Below are 26,781 nucleotides of genomic sequence, written 5' to 3'. Positions count from 1 at the left end.
CGCCTCCGTCCTCTCCAAGTCCGGCTCACCTCGGCGTACCACCCGGACAGGGAGCCAATGGTCATGGTAGTCACCGTTCCCTCGAGCACCTTAGGCTCCCTAGAGTGGTGGCTAACTCCCTCCCTGGTGTGGGCAGGGATGCGGTTTCATCCGCCCCAGCCCTCACTGTCCCTGACGACGGACGCGTCATCTCTCTGCTCAAGTGCTCATGGTCACCTCCGAGCTTAAGGCCTTTGGTCTTCTCGGGAGCTGGCATTCCACATCAATGCCCCAAAAATGAGAGTAGTCCGCCTGGCGTGCCAGGGGTTCCAGCGACAGCTGCGAGGCCGTTGTATCTCGGTGTTTACAGCCAACACAGCGGCCATGTGCTTCATAAATATCCAGGGAGGGACATGGTCCTCCCCCCTTTTGTCAGGAGGCCATCCATTTCCGGGACTTTTGCGTGGCCCACTCGATGGAGCTGGTGACATCCTTTCTCCCAGGCGTTCGGAACGTCTTGGCGCTTTGACTCAGCAGGTCTTTCCTGTCTTACGAGTGATCACTCTGCCCCATGTGAGGCGTTCTGCTTTCCAGAAGCGGAGATGTTTCCTCACATAGACCTGTTCGCTCACCGCGAGAGCAGAAAATGCCAGATGTTCTGCTCCTTCCAAGGTCTCTCCTCGGGATCGATCTTGGACGCATTCCTGATGCCGTGGAAAGGCCAACTCCATTATGCCTTCCCACTGGTTCATTAGGTCCTGCTCAAACTCCGCAGGGGCAGAGCGCGCATCATCATGATCACTCCAGAGTGGTCCAGGCAGCACTGATATACCACGTTGCTCGGCCTGTCAATAACAGACCCAATTACCCTGCCACCCCACCCAGACCTCATCACTCAGGGCAACGACAGGCTTCGTCACTCGGACCTGCAGCCTCTTCGCCTCACGGTGTGGCTGCTGCGTAACTGAGCCGGGGTGACAGGAAGCCTTCCACCTGGTCAACGTACCGGGCCAGGTGGAAGCGTTTCTTCTACTGCTGCAATACGCTCGATCTTGCTCCTGCTGAGGTCTCGATCCCCTCTATTTGGCCTGCCTCTGGCCTTCAGCAGCAGGACCTGGCGGTATCATCGCTGAGGATACACTCAGCAGCCATCTCTACCTTCCAGCCAGGCTAAGATGGACGTTCCGTGTTCTCACGCTCTATGGGTTCGAGATCCCTCAAGGGCTTGGAGAGCTTGCACCCTCGGGTGCGCCGCCCAGCCCCAACCTGGGACCTCAACCTAGTTTTAACCAGACTTATGTCTCCCCCAGTCGAGCCGTTCACGACTGGCCCTCTGCTATACCTGTCTTGGATGACAACTTTCCTCGTAGCTGTTACATCGGCCAGACGGGTCTCCGAGCTCAGAGCTCTTACGGTGGTTCCGCCGTACACTAGGTTTCACAAAGACAAGGTGCAGTTATGACCGCACCCGGCTTTCCTCCCTAAGGTGGTTTCGGCCTTTCATGTTACCCACAGCTCAACGCAATGGGCACAACCATTGCACTCCTTGGACATCTGTGGAGTGCTCGCATTTATATTGCGCTGCCAGAACCATTTCGTAAGGTGCCCCAGCTCTGTCACGGTAGCGGGCCAAAGGGAGGGCTTGCTTGTTTTCCTCTCAGAGGATCTCATCTTGGGTGATGGCAGACTTCCGCACTTGTTATGATTTGGCTCATATTTCCCCAAGCCACATCATCGTACAGTCTACCAGGGCTCAGGCTTCATCTGCCACCTTGCTGGCTCGTGTTCCTACCCACGAGATCTGTCGCGCAGCTCCATTGGTCCTCGGTCCATACCTTTGCTTCGCAGTATGCCCTGGTTCAACAGTCAAGAGATGCTGTAGCCTCTGGCTCAGCAGTTTTCATTCTGCCACATTTCACTCCGACCCCACCGCCTACGTAAGGCTTGGGATTCACCTAACTGGAATGGATATGAGCAATCACTCGAAGAAGAAAAGACGGTTACTCACCTTTGTAACTGTTGTTCTTCGAGATGTGTTGCTCATATCCATTCCACACCCGCCCTCCTTCCCCACTGTCGGAGTAGCCGGCAAGAAGGAACTGAGGAGCGGGTGGGCCGACAGGGGTATATATCAAGCGCCATGATGGCGCCACTCTAGGGGGGCGACCTGCCGGCCCACTGAGTTGCTAGGGTAAAAGTTTTCCGACGAATGTGCACGCGCGGCGCACACACCTAACTGGAATGGATATGAGCAACACATCTCGAAGAACAACAGTTACAAAGGTGAGTAACCGTCTTATACAAAGTGTCCCTCTAGTAACCACACCTTAGTTCAGTCGGGGGGGATCCCATCAGCTGACTCCATTTAAGTTCCAAAGGAATTTCCTTTCATGACCATGCTGGAGCTCCAGGATGCCCATTCTGGTCCTTGTGCTTTTCTGGCTATGCTGCAATTCTCACTGCTTCCCTCTCTGTACCTAGAATCCAGCTCAGGGAGAAAGTGGCAGGGAAGACAAGACAACAAAAATCTTCTCATGGGCTTAAAGCATAGGCAGCAGGTATAATAGGCCAGGGGAAGCTAAGCCTCCCCAAACAGGTTGTGGTGCACCTCCCTCTGGAGGCATGCCACTAGCCTGCTGCCTTTGGAGCACTATGACCGAAAGGGCACCCGGGCCATGGCCCCACCCACGCTCCACCTGAGGTCCTACTCCCACCAGGGGTGGCTCTAGGGTTTTTGCCGCACCAAGCACAGCAGGTAGGCTGCCTTCGGCAGTTTGCCTGCGGAGGGTCCGCTGGTCCTGCAGCTTCAGTGGCCCTTCCGCAGGTGTGCCTGCGGAGGGTCCGCTGGTCCCGCGGCTACTGCCGAAGCCGCGGAACCAGCGGACCCTCTGCAGGCATGCCTGCAGGAGGTCCACCGAACCCGCGGGACCAGCGGACCCTCTGCAGGCAAGCCGCTGAGTGCAGCCTGCCTGCCGCCCTCATGGTGCCGACAGAGCGCCCCCCGCAGCTTGCTGCCCCAAGCACGCACTTGGCATGCTGGGGCCTGGAGCCGCCCCTGACTCCCACATCCTACTCTTACCCTGTGACCCTGCCCACATTGTTCCTCTTCCCATCCCCACTCCACCTCTTCCCCCCAGCCTGCCTCTTGTGCCTCTTCTCCCCTACCCCCATGCCTCCCCACCCACTGTTCATGCCTCTTTGCCCCCGAGAAGCAGAGAGGCACAACGAAGGGAGCTCCTCACAGGAGGGAGTGGATAGAGGCTCTAACAGTGGGGGGGCCTCTTGAAGGAGGGGGTAGAAAGACGTGAGTGGCGGGGGGGAAAGGCTTGGAGGAGGGGAAACAAGCAGGAGTGGAGTCTAGGGCAGAGTGAGGGTGGAATGTGGGTGGGACCTCGAGGGGAGGATGCTGATTGGGGCCAAGCCTCAGGGCGGAGTAGGAGGTGGAGCCACAGTTGGGGCACCGGTGGCCCACCCAGTTCTAGAGAGCTTCTGGCACTCAGGCCCAGCCTCCCCAAATCCGAGAGTCATGCGCCACCCATGGCTTAGAGAGAACCATAAAATATAAACTATGCATGACACTGAGAATGATCTTTAAAGGTCCATTTGCTTGGGCATTGTAGACTTTGATCTATGACCTTCAAAACCCATCAACTCAACAATTGTCTCCCCTTCACAAGGACTGAGGCCTTGTTTCATTACAAAAAAAAGGCGTGTTCTTAATTCAAGCAAGAGCAAATTCAAGGCAAAATCCTAGTGAAGATAAAAACAATATTAGAATTGGAAAAGGTACAGAGAAAGGCAACTAAAATGATCAGTTTCCATCTGAGGAGAGATTAATAAGACTGGGCCTTTTCCAACTTGGAAAAGAGATGACGAAGGAGTAATATGATAGAGGTCTATAAAATCATGACTGGTGTGGAGAAAGTGATAAGGAAGTGTTATTATTCCTTCTCATAACACAAGAAACATGGTCACCCAATGAAATTAATAGTTTTAAAACAAATAAAAGGAAGTATTTCTTCACACAATGCACAGTCAACCCGTGGAACTTGTTGCCAGGGGATGTTGTGAAGGCCAAAACTATAACAGGATTCAAAAAAGAATTAGATAGGTTCCTGAATCGTAGGTCCATCAGTGGCTATTAGCCATGCGTCCCTAACCTCTGACTGCCAGAAGCTGAGAGTGGACAACAAGGGATGAATCACTCAATGATTGCCTGTTCTGTTCATTCCCTCTGCAGCAGCTGGCAATGGCTATGGTCAGAAGACAAGATACTAGGCTAGGTGGACCATTGGTCTAACCCAGTAAGGCCTTTATGTTCTTATAAGGAAGTTTGTAGTTTTCACATGAGTTAGCAGGTTGAGCTACACTTAAAACCTAAACTTTAATTTGACCTGCTCCCACAGGTGAAAACTAAAACCTGCCTTCTCCTCACTAGCATTTCCCCTCGAGTTAGAGTGTGTCTTCACGGCAGAGTTATCTGCATTGGAGTTACTCTTTTCAAGTTAGCCTGGCTTGAGTGAGAGCAGCCACACTGAAATAACCCACCAGCTGCTGTCGCCACATTGGCTCTGTGCTCAGGCATTGTAACCCCCCTTCTGGTGCACTCCCGATCTCCAAAGGCAGTGGAGGGCTTGGTCCTCCCTCATTGGGTACTCTTTGACACACACCCCTTTGGGACCAATGAGATCTGGTTCCTGATGAATGGTGTCTCCATCTACTGGCTGGGGGTAAAGGTGACCACACTGCTAAGACCTGTAGGAATAAGCTAACTAGTGTAGTAACGATGCCCAGATAGGAATGACAACTGTTCGTTTCCTGGAACAGGAAACGGGGGAATTAAAGAAGGAGAGGAGAACAGGAGACACACTTGGGGATGGCACTAAAATGGATCCCTGACCTGTGTTACAACAATGGCTATTCCCAAAGTTTCTGTGGGCCCGGTTCGCGCAGTGTGGCTGGAGATCAAGGGGCAAGCTGGCATCGCTGTGGGCAATTTCACAGTTGGCTGGTTGGCGTCCCACGCGAATCAAGCCACATCTGATTTCCAGCCTCCAGTGCAGGAGGGGCCTGTGGGCTCTGTTGTCTTCCAGCTCTTAAGAGTTGCCACAGTTTATGGTTGTTCAGGCTTCCTGGAGCAGTGTGCGGCCTCTGAGTCAGCTTCAGGCTTCTGACCAGGAGAGTCAGAAAATGGCTTCCCCTCCATGCAGCCAAAGAGAATACATCACTTCCCCCCTCCCCCGCCCCTCACGGGTGCTCCATTGCCGAAGTCACACAAGGGCCAGTCCGGCATGTCCATGATTGGGCCCTCCAGCACAAGCCAGTAAGAAGGCAGCCTCAGGCCTGGTCTACACTACGTGTTTAAACCGAATTTAGCAGCATTAAACCAATTTAACCCTGCACCCATCCACACAACAAGGCCCTTTATATCAATATAAAGGGCTCTTTAAACTGGTTTCTGTACTCCTCCCCAACGAGACGAGTAGTGCTGAAATCAGTATTGCCATGTCAGATTAGGGTTAGTGTGGCCGCAAATCGACGGTATTGGCCTCTGGGCGGTATCCCACAGTGCACCATTGTGACCGCTCTGGAAAGCAATCTGAACACAGATGCACTGGCCAGGTAGACAGGAAAAGCCCCACAAACTTTTGAATTTAATTTCCTGTTTTCCCAGCATGGAGCTCTGATCAGCATGGGTGGCCATATAGTCCCAGAATCCAAAAAGAGCTCCAGCATGGACCATACGGGAGATACTGCATCTGATCGCTGTATGAGGAGACAAATCTGTTCTATCAGAGCTCCGTTACAGAAGACGAAATGACAAAGCATTTGAAAAAATCTCCAGGCTATGATAGACAGAGGCCACAGCAGGGACTCAACACAGTGCTACGTGACAAGCGTGATGGAAAGCCAAAGAATCAAATGGACGCTCATGGACGGAGGCATGGGGGACTGAGGACTCCAGTTATCCCACAGTCCCCGCAGTCTCCGAAAAGCATTTGCATTCTTGGCTGAGCTCCCAATGCCTGTAGGGTCAAAAACATTCTCCAGGGTGGTTCAGGGTATATCTCGTCAATTTACCCCCCCTCCGCCCCCGTGAAAGAAAAGGGAAAAAAATCATTTCTTGCCATTTTTTAATGTCACCGTATGTCTACTGTATGCTGCTGGTAGACGCGATGCTGCAGCGCTGAATAGCAGCATCCCCTTCCCTTCCCTTCCTGATGGCAGACGGTACAAAATGGTGGAAAACCGTCATCATCCCATGAGTGCTCCTGGCTGGCCTCGGTGAGGTCGGCTGGGGGTGCCTGGGTAAAAATGGGAATGACTCCCTGTCATTCCTGGCAGATGGTACAAAATGCTAGGTAACTGTCCTCATCATAGCAGCTGGAGCCTGAGCTCTGTCAGCTCCCCCCCCATCCCCTTTCGTGTCTAAAGAAAAGATTCTGTACTCCCTGGACTATCATAGCAGCAGGAGGCTGTGCTCCTCTCCCCCTCATCCTTTAATGTCCTGCCTGGACTATCATAGCAGCTGGAGGCTGCCTCCCCCTCATTTTATCTCGCTAAAAAGTCAGTGTTTCTTATTCCTGCATTCTTTATTACTTCATCATGCAAATGGGGGGACATTGCAATGGTAGTCCAGGAGGGTTGGGGGAAGAGGGAAGCAATGAGTGGGGTTGTTGCAGGGGCATCCCCTAGAATGGCATGAAGCTCATCATTTCTGCAGGATCTCTGGGGCTCTGACCCGGAGCGGCTGTGCTCTCTGGCTCTCTAGTAGACTTGCCCCATATTCTAGGCAGGACTGATTCTATTTTTAGACAAAACATAAAGAAGGGAATGACCCAGGGAGTCATTCCCATTTTTGTCCACGCACACCCGGCCGACCTCAACGAGGCCAGCCAGGAGCACCCATGACAGCAGCAGACGGTACAAAATGATTGATAAACATCATCGCCAATTTCCAATTGCAAACGGTGCAAAATGACTGATAACCATCATCTCATCGCCAATTTACAATGGCAGACAGTGCAATAGGGATGGTAACCATCTCTGCTACCTTGCAAAGGCAAATTAATGCGGCTGTATAGCACTGCAGTACCGCCTCTTTCAGCAGCATCCAGTACACATACGGTGACAGTGACAAAAGGCAAAATGGGCTCCATGGTTGCCATGCTGTGGCGTCTGCCAGGGCAATCCAGGGGAAAAAGGGCACGAAATGATTGTCTGCCGTTGCTTACACGGAGGAAGGACTGAGTGACGACATTTACCCAGAATCACCCGCAACACCGTTTTTGCACCATCGTGCATTGGGATCTCAACCCAGAATTCCAATGGGCGGTGGAAACTGTGGGAACTATGGGATAGCTACGGGATGGCTACCCATAGTGCAATGCTCCAGAAATCGACGCTAGCCTCGGTACATGGACGCACACCACTGAATTAATGTAATTAGTGTAGCCGCGTGCACTCGACTTTATACAATCTGTTTTACAAAACCGGTTTATGTAAAATCGGAATAATCCCGTAGTGTAGACGTACCCTGAGTCTCCACACTGTGCTGCTCCCTGTGCTGCTGCAGCCCTAGACTGGCTGAAGCTACACCCATACATGGCACAATGACTTCTGGGAACATATCTTTGTGCTGCAGTAAGCTGAGCTGCTCTGTGAATTGTGGAAGAATTGTCTGTCCTGTGTGAACACACAGGGGAATTGTGGGAAGGCACTGGACTATCAGCATTTGAGGGGAGCTAGCCTGCATCCACACCACAGAGTAGTTGTGTTAGCAGATGACAAGTTGTACTAAGATGAGTTTTAGCCTATAGGGACTAACCAACTCAAGTTAAAAGCATCACCGCACTTTCTGCACAAACGGGACTCAAGTGAGAAGCAACACTTGAGTAATAACTCAAGTGAACTTTGCAGTGAAGACAAGCTCTTCACTAACTCCAGCGAGTTAACATACCTCTTTTTTTATATCATGACAACAAGGCCTAATGCAGAAAGAGTGAGGATGTGTTCCACATCCCAGTGACTGTCACATCTACTCACAATCTCACTGCCTGGGTGCTGGTTCAAATTAAGATCAAGTTAGTGATCGAGACAAAAAAATCACCTAACTAATGGCTGATGGTGAACTCTTGTGAGACGAGTAGATGATCTCAGTCTAGCTCTTAATGAATTAGTGACAAATGACCTGAGCAGAGCAAAGCAAGGAGATAGAGGTGGAAGGATATGGTCCCTTATCTTTTTAACTCCCCTCAGAGGGGAACCCTCTTAACTTTCATAGCCCTTCTCTGGATCTTTTTTATTTCTGCTGCTCCCTTTTTCAGACAGGGTGGCCAAAACAGAACCAAGATTGTCAGGGTTCTTTCCCCATTCTGAACTCTGGGGTACAGAAGTGGGGACCCACATGAAAGACACCCTTAGCTTATTTCTACCAGCTTAGGTTAAAAACTTTCCCAAGGCACAAATTCTTGTTTGTCCTTGGACAGTACTGCTGCCACCACCAAGTGAGTTAGACAAAGATTCAGGAAAAGGACCACTTGGAGTTCCTGTTTCCCCAAAATATCCCTCCAAGCCCCTTCACCTCCTTTCCTGGAGAGGCTTGAGAATATTATACCAACCAAACAGGTAAACAAGGTGAGCACAGACCAGACCCTTGGGTTTTTAGGACACTAAAAACCAATGAGGTTCTTAAAAGCAGAACTTTATTATAGAGAAAAAAGTAAAAGAAGCACCTCTGTAAAATCAGGATGGAAGGTAATTTTACAGGGTAATAAGATTTAAAACACAGAGGATTCCCCTCTAGGCAAAACTTTAAAGTTACAAAAAACAGGAATAAACCTCCCTCGTAGCATAAGGAAAATTCACAAGCTAAAACAAAAGATCATCTAACGCAATTCCTGCTTACTTACAATTTTTGTAATCTTAGATGCTCATTTCAGGTAGGGGTTTAGGAGATGCTTTTTTCCTGCCCTTGTCCCTCTCTGGCCAGGAGAGAACAAAGAGAGCACAAACAAAAACCTCCCCCCACAGATTTGAAAGGATCTTCTTCCCTTATTGGTCCTTTTGGTCAGGTGCCAACGAGGTTATTTGAGCTTAACCCCTTACAGGTAAAGGAGGGATTTTATGCTACCCGTAGCTGTATGTTTATGACAAAGATGAAGGGCATAAAATTGATGTATATGATGGCATTATGTTTTCAGTATTATTCTATAGCCATGTCTTTAATGGTTTGTATATCTGACCATTTGCTCTGCACAGAGCTTTGTATGAATCAGGGAAATGGGAAGGAGTTTCAGTCATGCATTTTGGGTTTACACAGAAATACAATAACCTTTTTGTTTTATTTCCTAATGAAGGGGTTTTTCCAACAAGGAGAGCAAAATCAAGACGAGTTACATTGGCTACATGGATGAAATTGCATCATGTGTTGGTGTAAAACCCAACGTGCTGCTGCTCTTCCTGAAGGATCCCAAGCTGGCCCTGGAAGTTTTCTTTGGCCCATGCACTCCTTGCCAGTATCGCCTGGCTGGACCAGGAAAATGGGTAGGAGCCAGGAACACCATCTTGACCCAGTGGCACAGGGCTGTGAAGCCCCTGAGAACTCGAGTCATCAATGATTCTTCCAATCACTCTTTGGTTTTCCAGTGGCTTACAATTCTTGGCCTTCCTGCACTCCTTTGTGCTGGTTTACTTATTTGTAAATATTCCCCTCAGCTGTGGTTCCCCAGGGTAAGATTAGGTGTTTTTTCCATATGTAAAATGGGCTTTATGAAAGGAGGGCTCTGAGTAGCTGGTGAAGGTTCTAAGCTGGAACCATTCATCAGTTCCAAAAAAATTCAGACTCTTCCAGCCCAGCTCATCCCAATCAGATTGACACCAGAAACCACCCCTGGCCTAGGCACTTTGCGAATACACACACTTGCTCTCCAGCTAATATGAAGTTGGCCCTGAGGTAAACCGCTGGATGAGGAAGCCCGGACAATGCAGAGCCAGAGAGAGCAACAGAGACTATAGGGATTGCCAACTCAATCAATGCCTCAGATTATTACAGTTGAGATGTCAGATGTTTCATTTGTCTTTCACCATTGACCCTGCTTGTGTACTGATTACATATTGTTTGTCTTGGATTATGAAAGTAGACTAGTCACCTTCTCTTTTGTACAGAGAGAAGTTGTATAGATAAGTTTCTAATCACTTTCATTTTCTGATTCTTTCCCATTGTGTGCTTTCTACCAGGTGTAGTGCTTACCTTAGCCGATGAGCCACACTCCCTGGTGCCCTGCACCTTATGTAGTTATTTCCAACAAATAATTATCTTGTTTCATACCCCACTCAACGTTAACCTGGGTTTGATTTACCGCAAAGGCAATGGAGCCTTTTGAATTGGTTTTGTACTGGACATGGAATTTGTGCTACAGCAGAATTTCGGTGGCATTTATATACAGTCCATTATGTCAGTATGGGCAGCCATAAACCATGATACATATTGTTGAGGACTGCCAGATGACTCAACTTCCTGGAGGTCTTCAAGCCTTGAACATCATTGTTAAGAACACTGTGACTTGGCTTGATCAAATTGCATACACAAAATAAATAAATACAATAAATGTCCAACAATACAAACAGGATGCAAATCTTTAGCATTCTGATTATAGTAGCATTTTACAGTTATTTGGACAGAGGCAGGACTAAGAATTATCTAGACCATCCCTGACAGGTGTTTGCCTAACCTGTTCTTAAAAACCTCCTGTGGTGGAAATTCCATCATCTCCTTCGGTAATTTATTTCAGTGCTTAACCATCCTGACAATTAAGAAGTTTTCCTAATGTCCAACCTAAATCTTCCTTGCTGCATTTTAAGCCTATTACTTCTTGTCCTGACTTCAGTGGTTAAGGAAAACAATTTATCACCCCCTCTTTATCACAACCTTGTACATACTTGAAGACTAATATGTCCCTCCTCAGTTTTCTCGTCTCCAGACTAAACAAGCCCATTTATTTCAATCTTTCCTCATAGGTCATGTTTCCTAGACCTTTAATGATTTTTGTTCCTCTCCTCTGGACAGTCTCTAGTTTGCCCATGTAGTGATTCTATGGCTGTCCCTCCTCATCAGGCTCAGAGGGAGGCTACTCTGTCTCACTATGTCAGTAAGGGTGTCAATTAGCAGGCTAGGGCTCTGTATTTCAGGACAGGCAAAGCAACAAGCAGTCTTTAGCCCAAGGCCTCCTGGCTTGGGCAGACAGCAACTGACAATCTAAGAACTCTGATCCTTTAGCTACAATCTTCACGCTGGAGCAGGCAGCAAACACTGTCTGGGGCTCTGGGTGGGCAGAGCAATAGGCAGTCTTTAGCCTATGTGAGTAGGCCTGCTGACCTCAGGTGACTAAGCCACCGCCCCCCCAGGGGATCTGGGCCCAACACATTCCACTAGGTCCCAGCCCAGGCCTCTAACAGTGGTGGGTGGTCTCACCACTACGTCAGCAAAGCAGTTACTGAAAAACATTGACTCATTTTCTGGCCACACAACCGGATTAATGTCTGGCTTCCCTGGGCTACTTCCTACCCCTGCCTATAGGGCTCCGTTGCTCATGGATCCTCAATTTTCTTGGGTTAATCATCTGACAGCAGTCTCGGCAGCTCCCTTCCTTCGGGGTTCTCCGGGGCAGAGACTGGCACAGCTCAGTCCTTGGTCCAGGAGCTGGCCACAAGGCAGAGACATCTGACTCCTTCCCTGGCTCTGGCCCAACTGAACTAGAGACCCTACCTCTTATACTTCCCGTCCTTTCCTCTGCTTTTGGCACAGAGGCGAGACTTGTCTAACTCTGCCCAATAGGGGGCAGAGAGTGGTTCCTCTCCATCAGCCTCAGAAGGAGGGCACTCTGCTTCACTACAATCCACATTTCCTGAAATGTGGTGCCCAGAACAGGACACAATACAATAGTTGAGGCCTTATCTGTGCTGAGTAGAGTGGAAAAATTTCTTCTCATGTCTTGCTTATAACACTGCTGCTAATACAGCCCAGAATGTTTGCTTTTTTTGTAACAGTGTACATTGTTGCCTCATGTTTAGTTTGTGATCCACTATAACTGCCAGACCCTTTTCTGCAGTACTCCTTTCTAGGCAGACATTTCCTATTGTGTATTTGTGCAAATGATTTTTCCTTTCAAGTGGAATACTTTGCATTTGTCCTTTCTGAATTTCATCCTATTTAATTCAGACCACTTTGTCAGAATCATTTCAAATTCTAATTCTTTCCTCCAAAGTACTTGCAACCCCACCCCCCACACCAGTTTGGCATTGTCCACAAACTTTATCAGTGTACTCTCTGTGCCATTATCTAAATCATTTATAAACATATTGACTAGAACCAGACCCAGGACAGAAATCAGCAGGATCCAACACAATATGCCCTTCCAGCTCAATTGTGAACCCTTGATAACTACTCTGAGTACAGTTTTCTGGCCAGTTCTGTACCAACCTTATAGTAGATTTGTCTAGGTTATATTTCTCTAGTTTGCTTAGGAGAAGGTCATGGGAGACAGTATCAAAAGCTTTCTAGAAGTCAAGATATGATATCTACTGCTTCCCTCCATCCACAAGGCTTGTTACCTTGTCGAAGAAGGATATTAGGTCAGTTTGACATGATCTGTTCTTAACAAATCCATGTTAACTGTTATTTACCTTATTTTCTTCTAGGTGCTTACAAACTGATTGTTTATTTGCTTCATTATTACTGTGGATAAGAAGTTAAGTTGACTGATCTATAATTCCCTGGGTTATCCTTATTCCCCATTTTATACATTAGGAGATGGGATTGGTTCCCAGGAGCTTGTGGGAAGAGATTGGTGGACCATTAACCAATTACTGTTGTTACTGGGCGTGGCTGTGTATTTTCATTGCAGTCACCTGATGTTAGCAAAACATAACATAAGCTAACTCCAGGCCTGCCCTCTCCCTCAGGTTTGGTGACTGCTTTGTGGTGTGGCAAGTCTGAAGGGCGTGAATGTGAAACATGTTAAGGAGGAAACTTGCAGTTCACACCCTGTTAAATCACTGAAGACAATGTCTATGAGAAGTAGTAAACATCATTCCTGGCAGTAAATATCTGTGTAACCCCCTGGTCAGTGTGTGGAATGGATCTCGATCCACAGAGGCTATAGATCTGTTACAGCTCTCAGGTAAAGAACCTGGCTCTTTAGCTCAAGGCCTAAGCTGTAGACACTTATCCTTTCAGCTATGGAGATCCCTAGTGTCAGTCAAGATGGTGGCCCTCAAATCTGCATGATTGGGCCTTAGCAGAATGGATACAGCTGTTCCAAAACAAACAAACAAAAAAGGTAATACTGTAGTCCCTGATCTCCTTAAAGAGACCTGCTTTCCTGTGGCAATTTCCTTCAACGACATAAAAGAAACAGCAGAGATTCATAGTTTGTAAGGCCAGAAGGGTCTTCTGTGATCTAGTCTGACCTCTTGCATAATACTGCCCATAAAACATCACTGGACTAATTCTTGTTTGAACTAGAGCATATCTTCTAAACATCTAATCTTGATTTTAAAATCACCAATGATGGAGAGAATCCACCTTGGTAAATTGTTCCAGTGGTTAATCACTCTCATTGTTAAAAATATGTGCTTTATTTCCAGTCTGAATTTGTCTAGTTTTAACTTCCGGCCATTGGATCTTGATTTCCGGCCATTGGATCTTGACATCATAATGCCACCTCCAACAAAGCCCTTGAGGAGAGCTAGCTAGGCTCAAGAACAGCTTTCAATGGACACTTAAAAGGTTTTGCCCTCCTCCCTGCCATGCAGACTGACTTTGAATTCTGAAATGGTTTCCTAGAACTGTTGAGTCCATTTCTGGACATGTGGGTATTTATAGTGTGAGTGGAGCCATCATCCTCAGTAGCAGATACAGGATGAGAATTCCACATCACCTGGCTCCCTCTCCCATCTGCGTGAGTAAAAATAAGCAAAACACATAAAACCAAGGTATGTGTTTTTTAAAGTGTATTTTTTGTCTGGTGAGAAATACACATGTGAGAACGTATGGGACCCCAGGGTTTCTGATGCATGTTTACTGGCAAATTATTTAGAATTCCTCAACACAGGAATCTTGCTTTTAGATTGTAAGTTTTTTGAGCAGGGTCTGTCTCTTCCTCTCTTTAGAAAGGACCTCACATACATTGGTGCTGCCTCAGTCTAAATAATGAGAATATTGCTCTTATTTGTATTCATTATTTTATGGCACCAAAATGTGACTTAGGTGCTTCTCAGAAGACACGGTAAGTCATGGTCCCTGCCCTAAAGAGCTTACAATCAAAGACCCTGATCCTGCAAAGAGAACTACGCAGAGAGACTCCTGCATCCATGTGACCCTAAAAGTTCCCCAGTGACAATTGGCACACTGTTGTCATGATATTTACCCAAAAGGTGGCATCTAATATATCATTGGAAAACTAACAACTCAGTGATCATTAATATTTTTGCATGATGTATGTATGGTAACCCCCCAAAAGACTTTATAGATATATACTGGAAATATGTGACTAAAATATGTTTAAACCAGGCAGGTCAGGGGAATTGATAAACAGGTTCCCTCCAGAAAAAGGAAAGAGGCCAACAACTCAAACCAGATGTGCCCAAATTCAGTGGGCTATTCATTTGTATTGGAGGTTGTGGGAAAAGACTATTTGCATTGTAAAAATCGCTAGCGGGGAGAAAAGATAGCATGAAGTCCACACCAGACAGCATGGCATCCATACCCAACAGGGAAAGGAACTTTATCTGGAGATATGTTTCAGAAGAATACATTTCCAGTGTTTACTGGCCTATGAAAAGAGGGAGAGCAAGCCCCTAAGTTATCCTGAGGAGTTAAAGAAGCACAGCGCTTTGAGTTCCATATGTTGGATCCTGGACAGAGGGTCTGGTCAGTGATGGTGGAAAAGAGACTTGGTGAGAAACACTTCTTTGAACAAGACACCCTACTTTGTTAAAGCAGATTTTAGTCTTGAATGCATATTTTACTTCTGTTTCCTCATAACCCTTTCTGTCTTTATTCCTTGTACTTGGAATATAAACCTATGGCTTTTTGCTTAATGACTTTGTTTTAATTTTACTATAAACCAACTCAGTGCTGTGATTGAATCAGAGTGTTTGTCAAACCCCAGTTAAATGAATGAGCTGCAGTGTATTGTCTCCTTAAAGGAGCAACAAACTTCATAATTTCTGTAACTGGTCAGTGCAGGGCCGGCTCTAGGCACCAGCAAACCAAGCATGTGCTTGAGGTGGCACATTTTCAGAGGCAGCATTCTGGACACTTTTTTTTTTTTTGCTTCGGGTGGCAAAAGCCTAGAGCCGGCCCTGGCAGCAGCAGCACATCGTGCGTGGGGAGTGCAGTTCGCGCTGCGGGGGAGCAGCGTCCGCACCTTGTGGCTGGGCTGGGCAGGCTCTGAGTGGGGGACACTCAGGGTGGGAGGAGCCGCCTGCAGGTGCCGCAGGGCATCTGGCCCCCAGCGCCGCAGCTGGGGCTCGGCGAAGTGGCCCGAGCTGCCCAGGGACTGCAGCAGGGCGGCCAGAAGCAGCAGCAGCACGGCCATAGAGGGCGGGGCACTGCCATGCGGAGCCCTTGTCTCGCTCTCTGGCTCTCCGCTCCCTCTAGGGCTGCCCTGCACTGGCTCCTCAGCCCCCTGCCAGGGCAGTCGCCCAGTTCTGCCCTCCTGGATCCCAGCCGGTCCTGGAGGCAGGAGCCCTGGCTGGAGGGACCCTGGGCTGAGGCACGGCCTGGGAGCCCTGCTGCTTATCCTGACCCTGCTAGCGCAGGACTGGCTGGAGGTGAGGGGGGAGTGGACGGAGTCAACATTGTTGGGGGGGAGCCCAAGACTGGAGGGGCAGGGGGTGCGGGTGGGGTGGAGTAGGAGGGAGAGCCCAGCGCTGGGGTGGAAGGGGGTGTGGGTTGGAGGGGAAGAGAGAGGGTGGGTGGGGGAGGGCACTGGTGTGTGTGGAGGTGAAAGCCCAGGGCTGGGGTGGGGGGCAGCCAAAATTTTTTTTGCTTGGGGCAGCAAAAAACCTAGAGCTGGCCCTGGGTCAGTGAGAGAGGTGAACAGCGCAGGGAGGCAATTTTGGGGAAATTCAGGACTGGGAGGGTGGTGGGAACACTCTGCAACAAATAACTGAGTGGTGGAGTCCAAGGTATGCTTCTTTCCCCTGGTCTGGTGGATGGCCATCTTGGTTAGCATCAGGAGGAGGTCGATCAGGAGGTCTCATGACTTTGTGGGGCCACAGATCTCCATGCGGTCTAGTGGATAGAACAGTAGCCTGGTAGTCAGAAGACCTAGGATGAAATTTTGCCTGTATTGAAGTCAATGGGGATTTTGGCATTCAGTGGAGCCTGGATTTCAGTCCGGGTTCTATTCTTGGCTTTGTCACTGATCGCTGTTTGACCTTAGGCAAGTCACTTCACCTTTTTGTGCTTCTGTTTCCCTTCCCACCCTTTGTCTGTCTTGTCTGTGTAGATCGCAAGCTGTTTAGGGCATGGACCATCTCTCACTATGTGTTTTTGCAGTGCTAGAACAATGGGGCCTGAATCTCTAGCTGAGACCTCTAAGCACTACTGTAATTCAAATAATAATGAGTAAGAAAAATGCTGCAGGGTTTCTTCCTTTTATGTAAATGACTCCTTCTGTTATCTCAGAATTATGAGTCTTTATTTCTGATGTCAAGAGTTTTCAACAAACAAATGAGGATGCCTCATTTGTGTGGGATGGTGGTAACTTTGGAAGTGAAACAAGTAGTGTGCCTTGAAATAAGCTTTGCAGAAGCAGGGCCTAAATCTGTTTTGGTACTGCCATGGATCCACAGGATTGGTTCTACTCTCCAGCCTTTAAACAGTCCCTTGGAGGAATGCCTTCAGTGTGCTATGCCCATTAGGGTTCCACTCTTCTTCAGGGTAGGCCACATGGCCTCAGCGCCTCCAAGACTGAGCTGCTAGACTCCAGCCGTCCCATTTCACACCGTGAACTCTGTCCAGCGAGTCCAACTGCAAAAGACTCCTAGTCAGAGACTTTTTCACTCTTCAGTGACCAATGTACCTAAAGTGTTTGTGGTGACACCAGGCAGCCTTCTCAAAACAGAGTAGGATTTATCAATCAACAGGAACACGGCATTGGAAAGTCCATGGGTTAGCGTAGTCAAGCAACAGACTTTGTTGCAAGGATACTCAGCAGCAATCACACACCAAAAACACTAACCCAGGAACCTATCCTTGCAACAAAGCCCATTGCCAGCTCTGTCCACATATCTATTCAAGGGACACCATCATAGAACCTAATCACACCAGCCACACTATCAGAGGCTCGTTCACCTGTACATTTATCAATGTGATATATGCCATCATGTGCCAGCAATGCCCCTCTGCCATGTACATTAGCCAAACCGGACAGTCTCTACGCAAAAGAATAAATGGACACAAATCAGACACCAAGAATTATAACATTCAAAAACCAGTCGGAGAACACTTCAACCTCCCTGGACACTCAATTACATACCTAAAAGTCAGAATTCTTCAACAAAGAAACTGCAGAATTGGAATTAATTTGCAAACTGGACACCACTAAATTAGGCTTGAATAAAGACAGGGAGTGGATGAGTCATTACACAAACTAAAAACTATTTCCTCATGTTAATTTTCCCCCGTTATTCACACCTTCTTGCCAACTGTTTGAAATGGGCCATCCTGATTATCACTACAAATGTTATTTTTTCCTGCTGATAATAGCCTACCTTAATCGATTACTCTCTTCAGAGTTGGTATGGCAACCCCCATTTTTTCATGTTCTCTGTATATATCTATCTTCCTACTGTATTTTCCACTGCATGCATCTGATGATGGGCTTTAGCCCAAGAAAGCTTATGCTCAAATAAATCTGTTAGTCTCTAAGGTGACACAACTACTTTTCGTTCTTTTTGCTGATACAGACTAACACGGCTACCACTCTGAAACCAATCCCTAGTCAAGTAAGTCATTGTCATGTATATCATTCATAAAAATATTACAGAAAATTATTACTGTGGTACAGGTACCTCATTAAAGGATTGCCAACCCCCAAATGTTCAGACTTCATCATTCGGGCCCCACAAAAATCATAAGATTTTTTTAAATAATACATTTTGGATTCCTTTTATATTCCTGCTGGCCTCTGAGTCTTTAGTATGCGGAAAGGCCTGAAACTTACCTTGTCAGTTTTGCCATCTCTTGCAATTTTTGCATCAGTCTTGCAGTATTTTCCAATAGCTTCAGCTCCTGGAGTCTTGCGTCTATGTGAGAATCTCTGCTTTTCTGCTTTCATTTAAAAAACAAACAATCACACACACATCTGGCCTTCATGGTTGCAGAGAAAATCTGGACAATATGACCCTTAAAAGCTCAGACATCAGAAGGCAGATAGAAAGACCCCAAATTTAAATCTTATTTTTAAACCAGTTTTCTGATTTATTTTATGGTCCAATTGATGATTTTTTAATGCTCTTGGTTGGCAATTCTGTATATATAATCACTTGACTCTAGGACCTGGGGATTTAAAGTAAAACATCAAACCTTATGAGAGTTTTACAGGCTCTCTTCAGCAGTGCCAGCATCTTGCCCTATTTAGTAGTTTACTTAAAGCCACAGCTCATGGAAAGAACAATATGATAATTTCATATTTCATTTTAAAAATAAAGTGAGGCCTTGCCTATACACAATACTAGTACTGCTTTAGCTATACTGGTTTATCTCTTACATAGCCTGGGGCAGGGCATTGACTCACTGGGGTGGTGCCTCCTGCTGGCTGTCTCAGGAATTAGCTCTTTCCAGCCCAGAGCGCCCTCTGCAGGCTGGTGTCTTGCCTGCCACTGGCCTCATGTCCCTCCCAGACCCCGGTACCCTTTACATCAGGGTTCTGCCCACTAAGGGAAACCCCCAAACCTCTATCTCCACCTTGTGTCAGTGATTCCTGCCAGTCATCATCTAGTCCCCACTCACTAGGGCAGACTGCAGTCTGTAATGGCCACTCATCATCGGCAAGGGGTTTAAGACCTGCTGCCTTTGCCTGTCTCTGGGCTACCTCCCTGCAGCCCCAGTACCATTTTGACCTTAGCAAGGCCTGCAGCCTGGGGTTTTACTAGGCTGGTGCTCCCCAGCTACCTCTGTCCTTCCCCAGCACTGCTTCACCTAACGTAGCCTTCTCAGATACCAGGCAACCAGGTTCTCCTCTCACAGGAAGCTAGCGAGAGAGAGTGTGTCCTAGTCTCTGGCCCTCAGCCCTCATACAGGGCCAGCCATGGCCTGATTGGGGTTTGGCCGCACCTGTGGCTGCTTTCCCCCAATCAGCCTAGCTGTTCCCCCACCCCAGCCCTCTCCCAGGGCTGTTTCAAGCCGTGTAGGGCATGGGCGGGGTGACCACCCCACTACATAACCTCTTTGAGTCCCAGTCCAGTGCTATATACACTAGGCCACTACATGATACAACCTCCTTGTTTGAGCTCAGTTATATCAGTACAGATTATTCCTGTATAGGAAAGAGAATCCACTATATCGCTATATGGTGCCTTTACACCTATATAACAGCTTCCACACTACTAGCCATACTGGTATAAATATATACTTTTAAAAAAAATCACACTCCTATCTAAACTGTAGGAAAACGGTGCATAAGTCTACACTGCAATTAGACATCAATGGCTGGCTCATGTCAGCTGACTTGGGCTTGAGGGACTTGGGCTAAGGGGCTATTTAATTGCTTCAACTCTCCCTCTGGGATTCTCCCACTTCTAGGATCCTAGAACCCAAGTTTCAGCCTGAACCCAAAGGTCTACACTGCAGTTAAACAACTCCTTAGCCTGAGCACCGCCAACCTGAGTCAACTGGTATGGGCAGCCGCAGATTTTTAACTGCAGTGTAGACATATTCTGTGTGTATAGCAGGTCTCAGTTTCTAGCTCTCGTCCTTGCAGAGGAAAGATTGGAAATGTAACTTTTGTGCAATTCACAAATTCAGAAAATAAAAGGGAGGGGAGGGGGAAAGAACTTCCCATTTATTTTTAAAATCTCATGATTTTGAAGCCAATCTCATGATTTTTTTAGCCTGATTCCTGGATGTTGGCAGGTTGGCAATACAGATGCTCCCCAATTTATGCAAGTGCTCCATTCCAGAACGCCTTGCGTAACTCGAATTTTGCGTAAGTCGGAAACGCATACCCGACCATTACGCAAAAAAACCCAAACCCAGCTACACACCCTCCTCCCTACCCCCTATTTCTCGATTACAGAACTTTTTCCGTAACTGCGGATTTGGGTAAGTCAGGTTTGCATAACCCAGGGGGCATCTGTACCCACTCTTTGCCAAGATGTGCTAGTGGACTGTGTGATAGTTCCTAATCCAGCATCCAACTAGCATAGCTTTATTACAAGCCCATCACAGGCCTCAGGTTTGCTGAGATTTGCAAACTTTGCTGTGACCTGCAAGAGTCAGGAAAGCCAGGGAGGAATCTGGAGCTTCTCCAATCTCCCCTGGGCTGACCCCAAAAGAGACACATATCTGAACTCTGGAGAAACAAAGGCCACGAGGTGCCCCCGGGGGTTAGAGTGACCTAACTGTCCTGCAGTTCCCACACCCGCAGCAGTGCCTGTCTCCTTGGAGTGGCAGTTCCATCAGGCTCCTGCAGGTGGCGCTATCGGCTCCGCGGATAGGAGGAATCCGCCCAGGCGACTGCGGCAGCCTGGCATCACGTGACCGGCTTGCGTGGGCGCTGCGCGGTGAGGTCAGACGCCGTTGGCGCCGGCTTGGCCGCCCGCCATCTTGGCCTCTGTGTGGAGGCGGTTCGCGCGGCGGCAGCGGCCTCACCGAGTCCCGCAGCCGGGTACAGGCCAGAGCGCCGGCCCCGGACGCTGCGCGCCAGGTAAGAGACCGCAGGGGGGCCGGGAGAGGGGAGCTGGCCGGCGGAGTCCTCCCTTAGGGGAGCGGGGCTCGCCGCCGCTTCCGCCGCGGCCGGGCGGGGCCGGGCCCCTGGAGCCGGTGGGAGCGGCACTCAGATGAGAGCGGCCTGCGCCGCATGGCCCGGGGGTGGGCTCCGTCTGGGCCCCGCTTCCGCTCGGCGTGGGGGGGCGGGGGCTGCGGCGAGGGGAGAAGGTTCGGCCCGCTGCCATGGAGAGGGGGAGAGGGCTCCCCGAGACCTCCTCCGGGAGATGATGGGGGGCTCCCCATTAGCCGCCTTTTGCTTTCTCCTGTGGGGGAAGGGGCCCGGCCCCATTGTGCGGGGGGCGGGAGAGGGTTGGGTAAGGGGCCCAGCCTACAGTGCTGCTCTGCGGGGAGGTGAGGCGAGGCGCGGCGCGGAGGGAGGAGGCCCGAGCCCCATAGCGCTGTTCCGGGGAAGAGTTAAACGAGGGGGAAAGAGATCCCAGCTCCATAGTGCTCGTAAAGGGGGAGAGGCGAGGTGCGGGCGGAAGGGGCCCCGGCCCCGTAGTGCTGCTCCCTGGGGCTGAGCAAAGGGCCCCAATTTCTTTGCAGTGAGTAATGGGTCCTTTTTTCTTCTTCTTGAGGCTGGGATGGGTTGAGCCTGTATTTCCCTCTTGGCTGCATGACACGAGTGATCGATTGGTCCTGCTGCTTGCAGGCGCTGTGAACTCCATGGGGCGCTGCAGAAGTAGCATCTCTTCCCTGCTCACCCCTAGTTGTATGAATAACCATGAAGAGAAGGGCAGTAGGTACAGGAATACTGTATGGTGAAACTGAGCTTTTTCCTCTCTATTGAGGCACCTGATCACACATGGGTTGTTGCAAAATTGGAGGCATGGGGCATCAGAGGGTATTTCTGGTCAATGCAGTTTAGTTTTTATCTTTTTTTTCCTCTTACCCTAAAATGTTTCAGTGGTCAAGATACAGGAAGGCATGGGATATGCAGTTGATGTTAGTTTGTAGTTGTTTTTATTCAATAATTTTGTGTTCATATTATGGGATACTCACCTATTATTTCCAAGGTTCTATGCCCTATAATGTCTACGTTTTGATGAGACACTGACATTTTTGTACTCATAATTCTTGAGGTGAATAGGGTGAGTAGACATTGCAGGATTATTTCATTTAGCTTCAGAATAAAACGCAGCTCACTAAAGTCTTGTTTATGTCATGGTTAGTAGTGGTAGGAATGCTAGTGTAGACATGGTTTCAGGAGGCTGCTGGCATTTTAACATGGTGCTGTCTAGACCTGCTGCTGGTCTACATTCTGACCTATGAGTCTATTAAGCATTCCCACTGCTGAGGGAAGCAGTGGTTGGAAATTTTGGGGGCAGAGAATAATTGTAGATGCAGCTCAACAGGTTTCCAAGAAAATACGTTTCTTTGCTGATTAATCAAGAGGAAGCATCCCTGTGTAGTGAAGAGTGTCCAGTATACATGCTGTTCCAGTGTGTTTCTCATTATCCCATTGATCTGACCCAGCCTGTCCCAGAGGATTCCAGACTTGACTTTTGAAAAGTTACTTATAAAGGGAAATAGGAATTCATGAAGAAAAGAGTGGAATGTATGAAAAAGATCTGAAGGGGGACTTTTGGGGAGTGAGGGCAGTGACATTCTGAGAGTTTTCTTTTTTTTTTTTTATTGTGTTTTTGTGTTAAACAGGAATACCAGACAGATCTTCCCTGTTTGTTCTGGTTTCAGATGTGTAATGAGAGGTTTTTTCACCCCTTAATTCAAAGTCCATTTTTTCTTCCCAAGTGTTTCTCAAGCATTTGAGTCAAATAGGTGTTGGCAAAAATAAGCTACAAAGTTTTGAACAGTTAGACTAAAAATCCATTTCCCTGTTGGTAGTTTAGTTTTCAGTCTCTTATCTAGAATAATATAATTCCACTTGTCCTTCAGCTTTCTATAGAATTTCTGGGTAGGCAGGATGTGAATTTCTAATATAAAAATTTTTTTTGAAAGAAACCTTCCATTCTCCTTCCTACGTAATTTTATTCCCCTGGCAGGTCACCTTTAATATCTCTGTTGCTAGAAGCTTGTCAGTTTTCAGTTTTTCTTTCCATACTATGATGATCAGAGTAAAATGTAATTTTTTATCAAGCTTAATATAGGGGCATTATAGTATGTTTGTTACTCAGTGTTGTTCTTTGAATTAAAAAATGAATGTTTTCAGTTCTTAGGACTTGGCATGCCTTTGACAAAAGCATGGTTTGTGCCATAGAGTGCAGCACGTTCTCTGATGCAATGAGTTAATGATAAATGTTAAAAGATGCCACTTATCGTTTAAGAAGGTATATTGATAATGGATTTTAATGGAGCTAAAATGGGAGGCAACACAGTCTAATATCTAGATCAGGGGTCGGCAATCAATGTCACGCGTGCCGATTTTTAATGGCATGCTGCTACGTGCCGGAGTCCTGGCAGGCAGCAGCGTGCCATTAAAAATCCTGCCCATCCCAGCCCGCTCTTCTCTGCCCTCCCCTGCTCCCCCACGGGCAGAGAAGAAGCGGGGGGTGGTGGAATAGGGGCATATCCCCTCCAGCCCTCTGCCTTGACCCCCCCTCACACACACCCAGCCCTGAGCCCTGACTCTGCCACGCACACACCCAGCCCTCTGCCTCCCTCATACACACCCAGCCCTCTGCTTGACTCCTTCACACACATACACCCACGACCCCAGCCCTGACTCTGGCACCCCCACACATACCCAGTCTCCCTCCACCCCCTGCCCTGACACCTGCAGCCCCCTCACATGCCTCTGCCCTGACTCTTGCGCCCCCCCACATACCCAGCCCCCCCATCCCCACTCTCACCCTGAGCACCAAACGGGAGCTTCTGCACCCCCCCCATTCTCACCTGCACCCCTCGCAAATGGGAGCTGCCCAGGTAAGTGCCCGACATCCAAACCTCCTGCCCTCCAACCCTGAGCCCCCTTCCTTATTCTAGCTGCTGGCCAGACCCTTCACCAGTCCTGTACTCAGTGCATTCCCACCCTCAGCTCAGTGCAGAGAGAGGAAGAGAATGGACCAGAACCAGGGAAAAGGTAGGTGCCCACAGTATGTGGACAGGGCCGGGACCCCAGACCAGCAGTGAGTTGAGCAGGTCCGGCAGCCGGAATCCCGGCTGGCAGGAGCCGGTGAATGGAACCCCTGAGCAACAGTGAGCACCCACTGCTGGTCTAGGGTCCCGGCCACTGGCCCCGCACAGCCCGCTGCCAATCTGGAGTTCTGTAAATCCTTGTTTATTTTACAATGTAACAATAGTTTAGTTGTATAATACATAGACTTATAGAGAGAGACCTTCTAAAAAAACATTAAAATGTATTGCTGGCACACAAAACCTTAAATTAAAGTGAATAAATGAAGACTCGGCACACCACTTCCGAAAGGTTGCCAACCCCTGATCTAGATGGAGACTGGGACTCATCACCTGTGTTCTGCTCAGACTGACATGCTGTGGCCTTGAGTGTACCCAGTCACTGCACTGCCTAATTTTCTTAATTTGTAAAATGGAGATTACCACTTTTGTAAAGTCCTTAGTATGATAGATAAATGTGTTATATATGTGTAAACCATTCTTCACAAGCTCTCCTTTGAGGACTGTACCTTTCAAATGCAATAGTAGCATAAATTCTCTTTACTACTTACATTTAATTGGAAACATTGCCTTAGGAAAAATACTTCTACAAAAATAGTTGCAAAAGTTACAGTTGAAGTTTTACTGGAGTACTTCTGGTTATGTAGGTTTATAGAAAGCATCTTCAGCATCTTCAGGGAAATCAAATATAACAGTCTGTTCTGAGAAGTGAAATGGTTGCAGGTAAAAGATTGCACATTTTAGGACACCTTGTCTAGGGTATTGTTGCTGTGCCGAGGTGGGTTTTTGTTTTGATCAGCAGAAGGTATGTAAGTAAGGGGATTGGGCACACAATGTAGTAATCGCAGCAAAGAGTCCTGTGGCACCTTATAGACTGACAGACGTTTTGGAGCATGAGCTTTCGTGGGTGAATACCCACTTCGTCGGTTGCATGTAGTGGAAATTTCTCGTAGTAATTGCTTCTCAGCCTTCTGGCTGAGGGGTGAAAACATTACACTGGATCTGAGTTATGAAGTCTTCATCCCAAATACCTTTAATTAAATGGGGAAATGACATCAGATTGATAGACAAGGCAGGTGACTTTAGTGGCTCTATTTTGTATGGACAGGCAATGTGTATCAGGGTGGCCAAATTAAAGATGTTGCAATAGTTAAGGTGGGATGTACAGGGAGGCACTAGCCTAGGATGGGAGACCAGGTTCAGTTCCCTGCTCTGCCACAGATGTTGTGTGACCTTGGTCAGGTTACTTAGTGTCTCTGTGCCTCAGTTCCCTGTTTGTAAAAGTAGGGGTAATATTTCCCTGCTCAGAGATGTTGTGAGGATAAGTACGTTAAAGATTGTAAAGCATTCCGAGATCTGATACAAAAATTACATACAGCTTTTTTTATGAGGGCCTGGACAAAAGATTTGGGGCAAATCTACACTACAGTCTTAAATCAACTTGTCTTAGGTTGACTCACAGCGACCACTTTCACACTACTCTCCTTCTGTTGGTGGTGCACTAGGAGCTCTTTCACCGACTGAAGAGGGGCACTGGTGTGGGCTGAGAGCCAGAGCTCTCAGCTCTGCACAGGAGCCCAGCTTTCCCTTGGGGCTTCTTGCCTCCCTGCTCCCAGCCAGGACCAAGGGGACAGCCACTTGGGGCTTCTCGCCTCTGGCAGTAAATCCACCGCAGAGTCCAGTCAGCTGCCGTGCTTCCAGCAGGGATCCAGGACCGGGGGATGGGCCGGCAGCAGCACTCAGAGTGAGGAGCCTGGGCAGCAGCCCAAGCTGGGAGCTTAGGTGCCAGCCCAGCTTGGAGTGGAGACCTGACAGCAGCCTGGCTCGGGAGTTGACTTTCTTGTCAATTTCATGGCTCCAGGAATCGTGAAATTGACAAGAATGACAGCCAACAGCCCATGTAAAGAATGCAGTGTCTACACAGACATAAGCCCTATGCCTCTCATGGAGATAGAGTTGTTATGATGGTGTAATTGGGCACTTATATAGGCGAGAGAGCAAGTCTGTAGTGGAGACACTGACATAGTTGGGTCGACATAAGCTACCTTATGTAGACCTACCTGGTTTAGACTACAGAGTAGTGTGATATGAAGATGAAAAGACCAGATGATGGAGATATTGACGGGGAAGAAGCACTCACATTAGCCATGAGGCTTTAGAGTTACGGGTTGAGAGAATTCTTTCCCTCTCCTAGCAGCAAACCTGGGGGAGAAGGAGAGGAATTTCAAATTTATCACACACCCTGAATCCAGAGGTTGCTGTAAATGATGGAGTCTTCAAGCAGGGTATAAGAGAAAAGTAACCTGGTAATACTTTCCCCATTTCCATTAGCTGGGAATGGATGCTGGACTTGACATCATGGAATTACCATTTTGCTTACTAGTAGAAACTTTGCTCGTAGTTTGTATTGACCTAAGGCTTTAGTAGTCCAATCTGTTTGCCCTGTAATTTTTTCTACCCTTAGTTTTAATTTTATAGATCTTGACACAATTTATAATATATTCGCCATAACATGGACAGAAACAGGTCAGAAAAGAACACAGCTGAAAGGTGTGAAAAAAGATGAACATTGGATATGTTTGTAAAACTAGAAAAAATATAAAGTTAAGTGTTCAAAAATACACAAGGAGCAGAAGATGATGGAAATTGTAATAAAGTACAAAGATACTGTAATATGCAGAGATGAAAACAGTTTCAATATCTACCGT

The 26,781-nt window shown here is 47.9% G+C and overlaps 2 protein-coding genes across 15 annotated transcripts in view; both read left to right on the top strand.

Moving 5' to 3' along the window:
* Window positions 1–12,982, top strand: part of LOC127055812 (dimethylaniline monooxygenase [N-oxide-forming] 4-like) — a 56,016-nt gene extending 43,034 nt beyond the window's left edge. For all 3 annotated transcript variants that reach the window (XM_050963234.1, XM_050963235.1, XM_050963236.1), the window contains one exon: window positions 9,339–12,982. In XM_050963234.1, coding sequence (XP_050819191.1) covers window positions 9,339–9,768 — 430 coding nt within the window. In that variant the 3' untranslated portion in view covers window positions 9,769–12,982. The remainder of the gene's footprint in view (window positions 1–9,338) is intronic.
* A 7,827-nt stretch (window positions 12,983–20,809) lies between these two features.
* The window catches only part of PRRC2C (proline rich coiled-coil 2C), a 139,634-nt gene continuing 133,662 nt past the window's right edge, over window positions 20,810–26,781 (top strand). For all 12 annotated transcript variants that reach the window (XM_050962951.1, XM_050962957.1, XM_050962959.1 and 9 more), the window contains exon 1: window positions 20,810–20,918. The gene's annotated coding sequence lies outside the window, so the exon portion shown is untranslated. The remainder of the gene's footprint in view (window positions 20,919–26,781) is intronic.

Source organism: Gopherus flavomarginatus, chromosome 7 (assembly GCF_025201925.1).
Source record: "Gopherus flavomarginatus isolate rGopFla2 chromosome 7, rGopFla2.mat.asm, whole genome shotgun sequence".
Classification (NCBI taxonomy): Eukaryota; Metazoa; Chordata; order Testudines; family Testudinidae; genus Gopherus; species Gopherus flavomarginatus.
The sequence above is the reverse complement of the archived record's forward strand: the minus strand, read 5'-3'. Positions and strand labels throughout refer to the sequence as shown.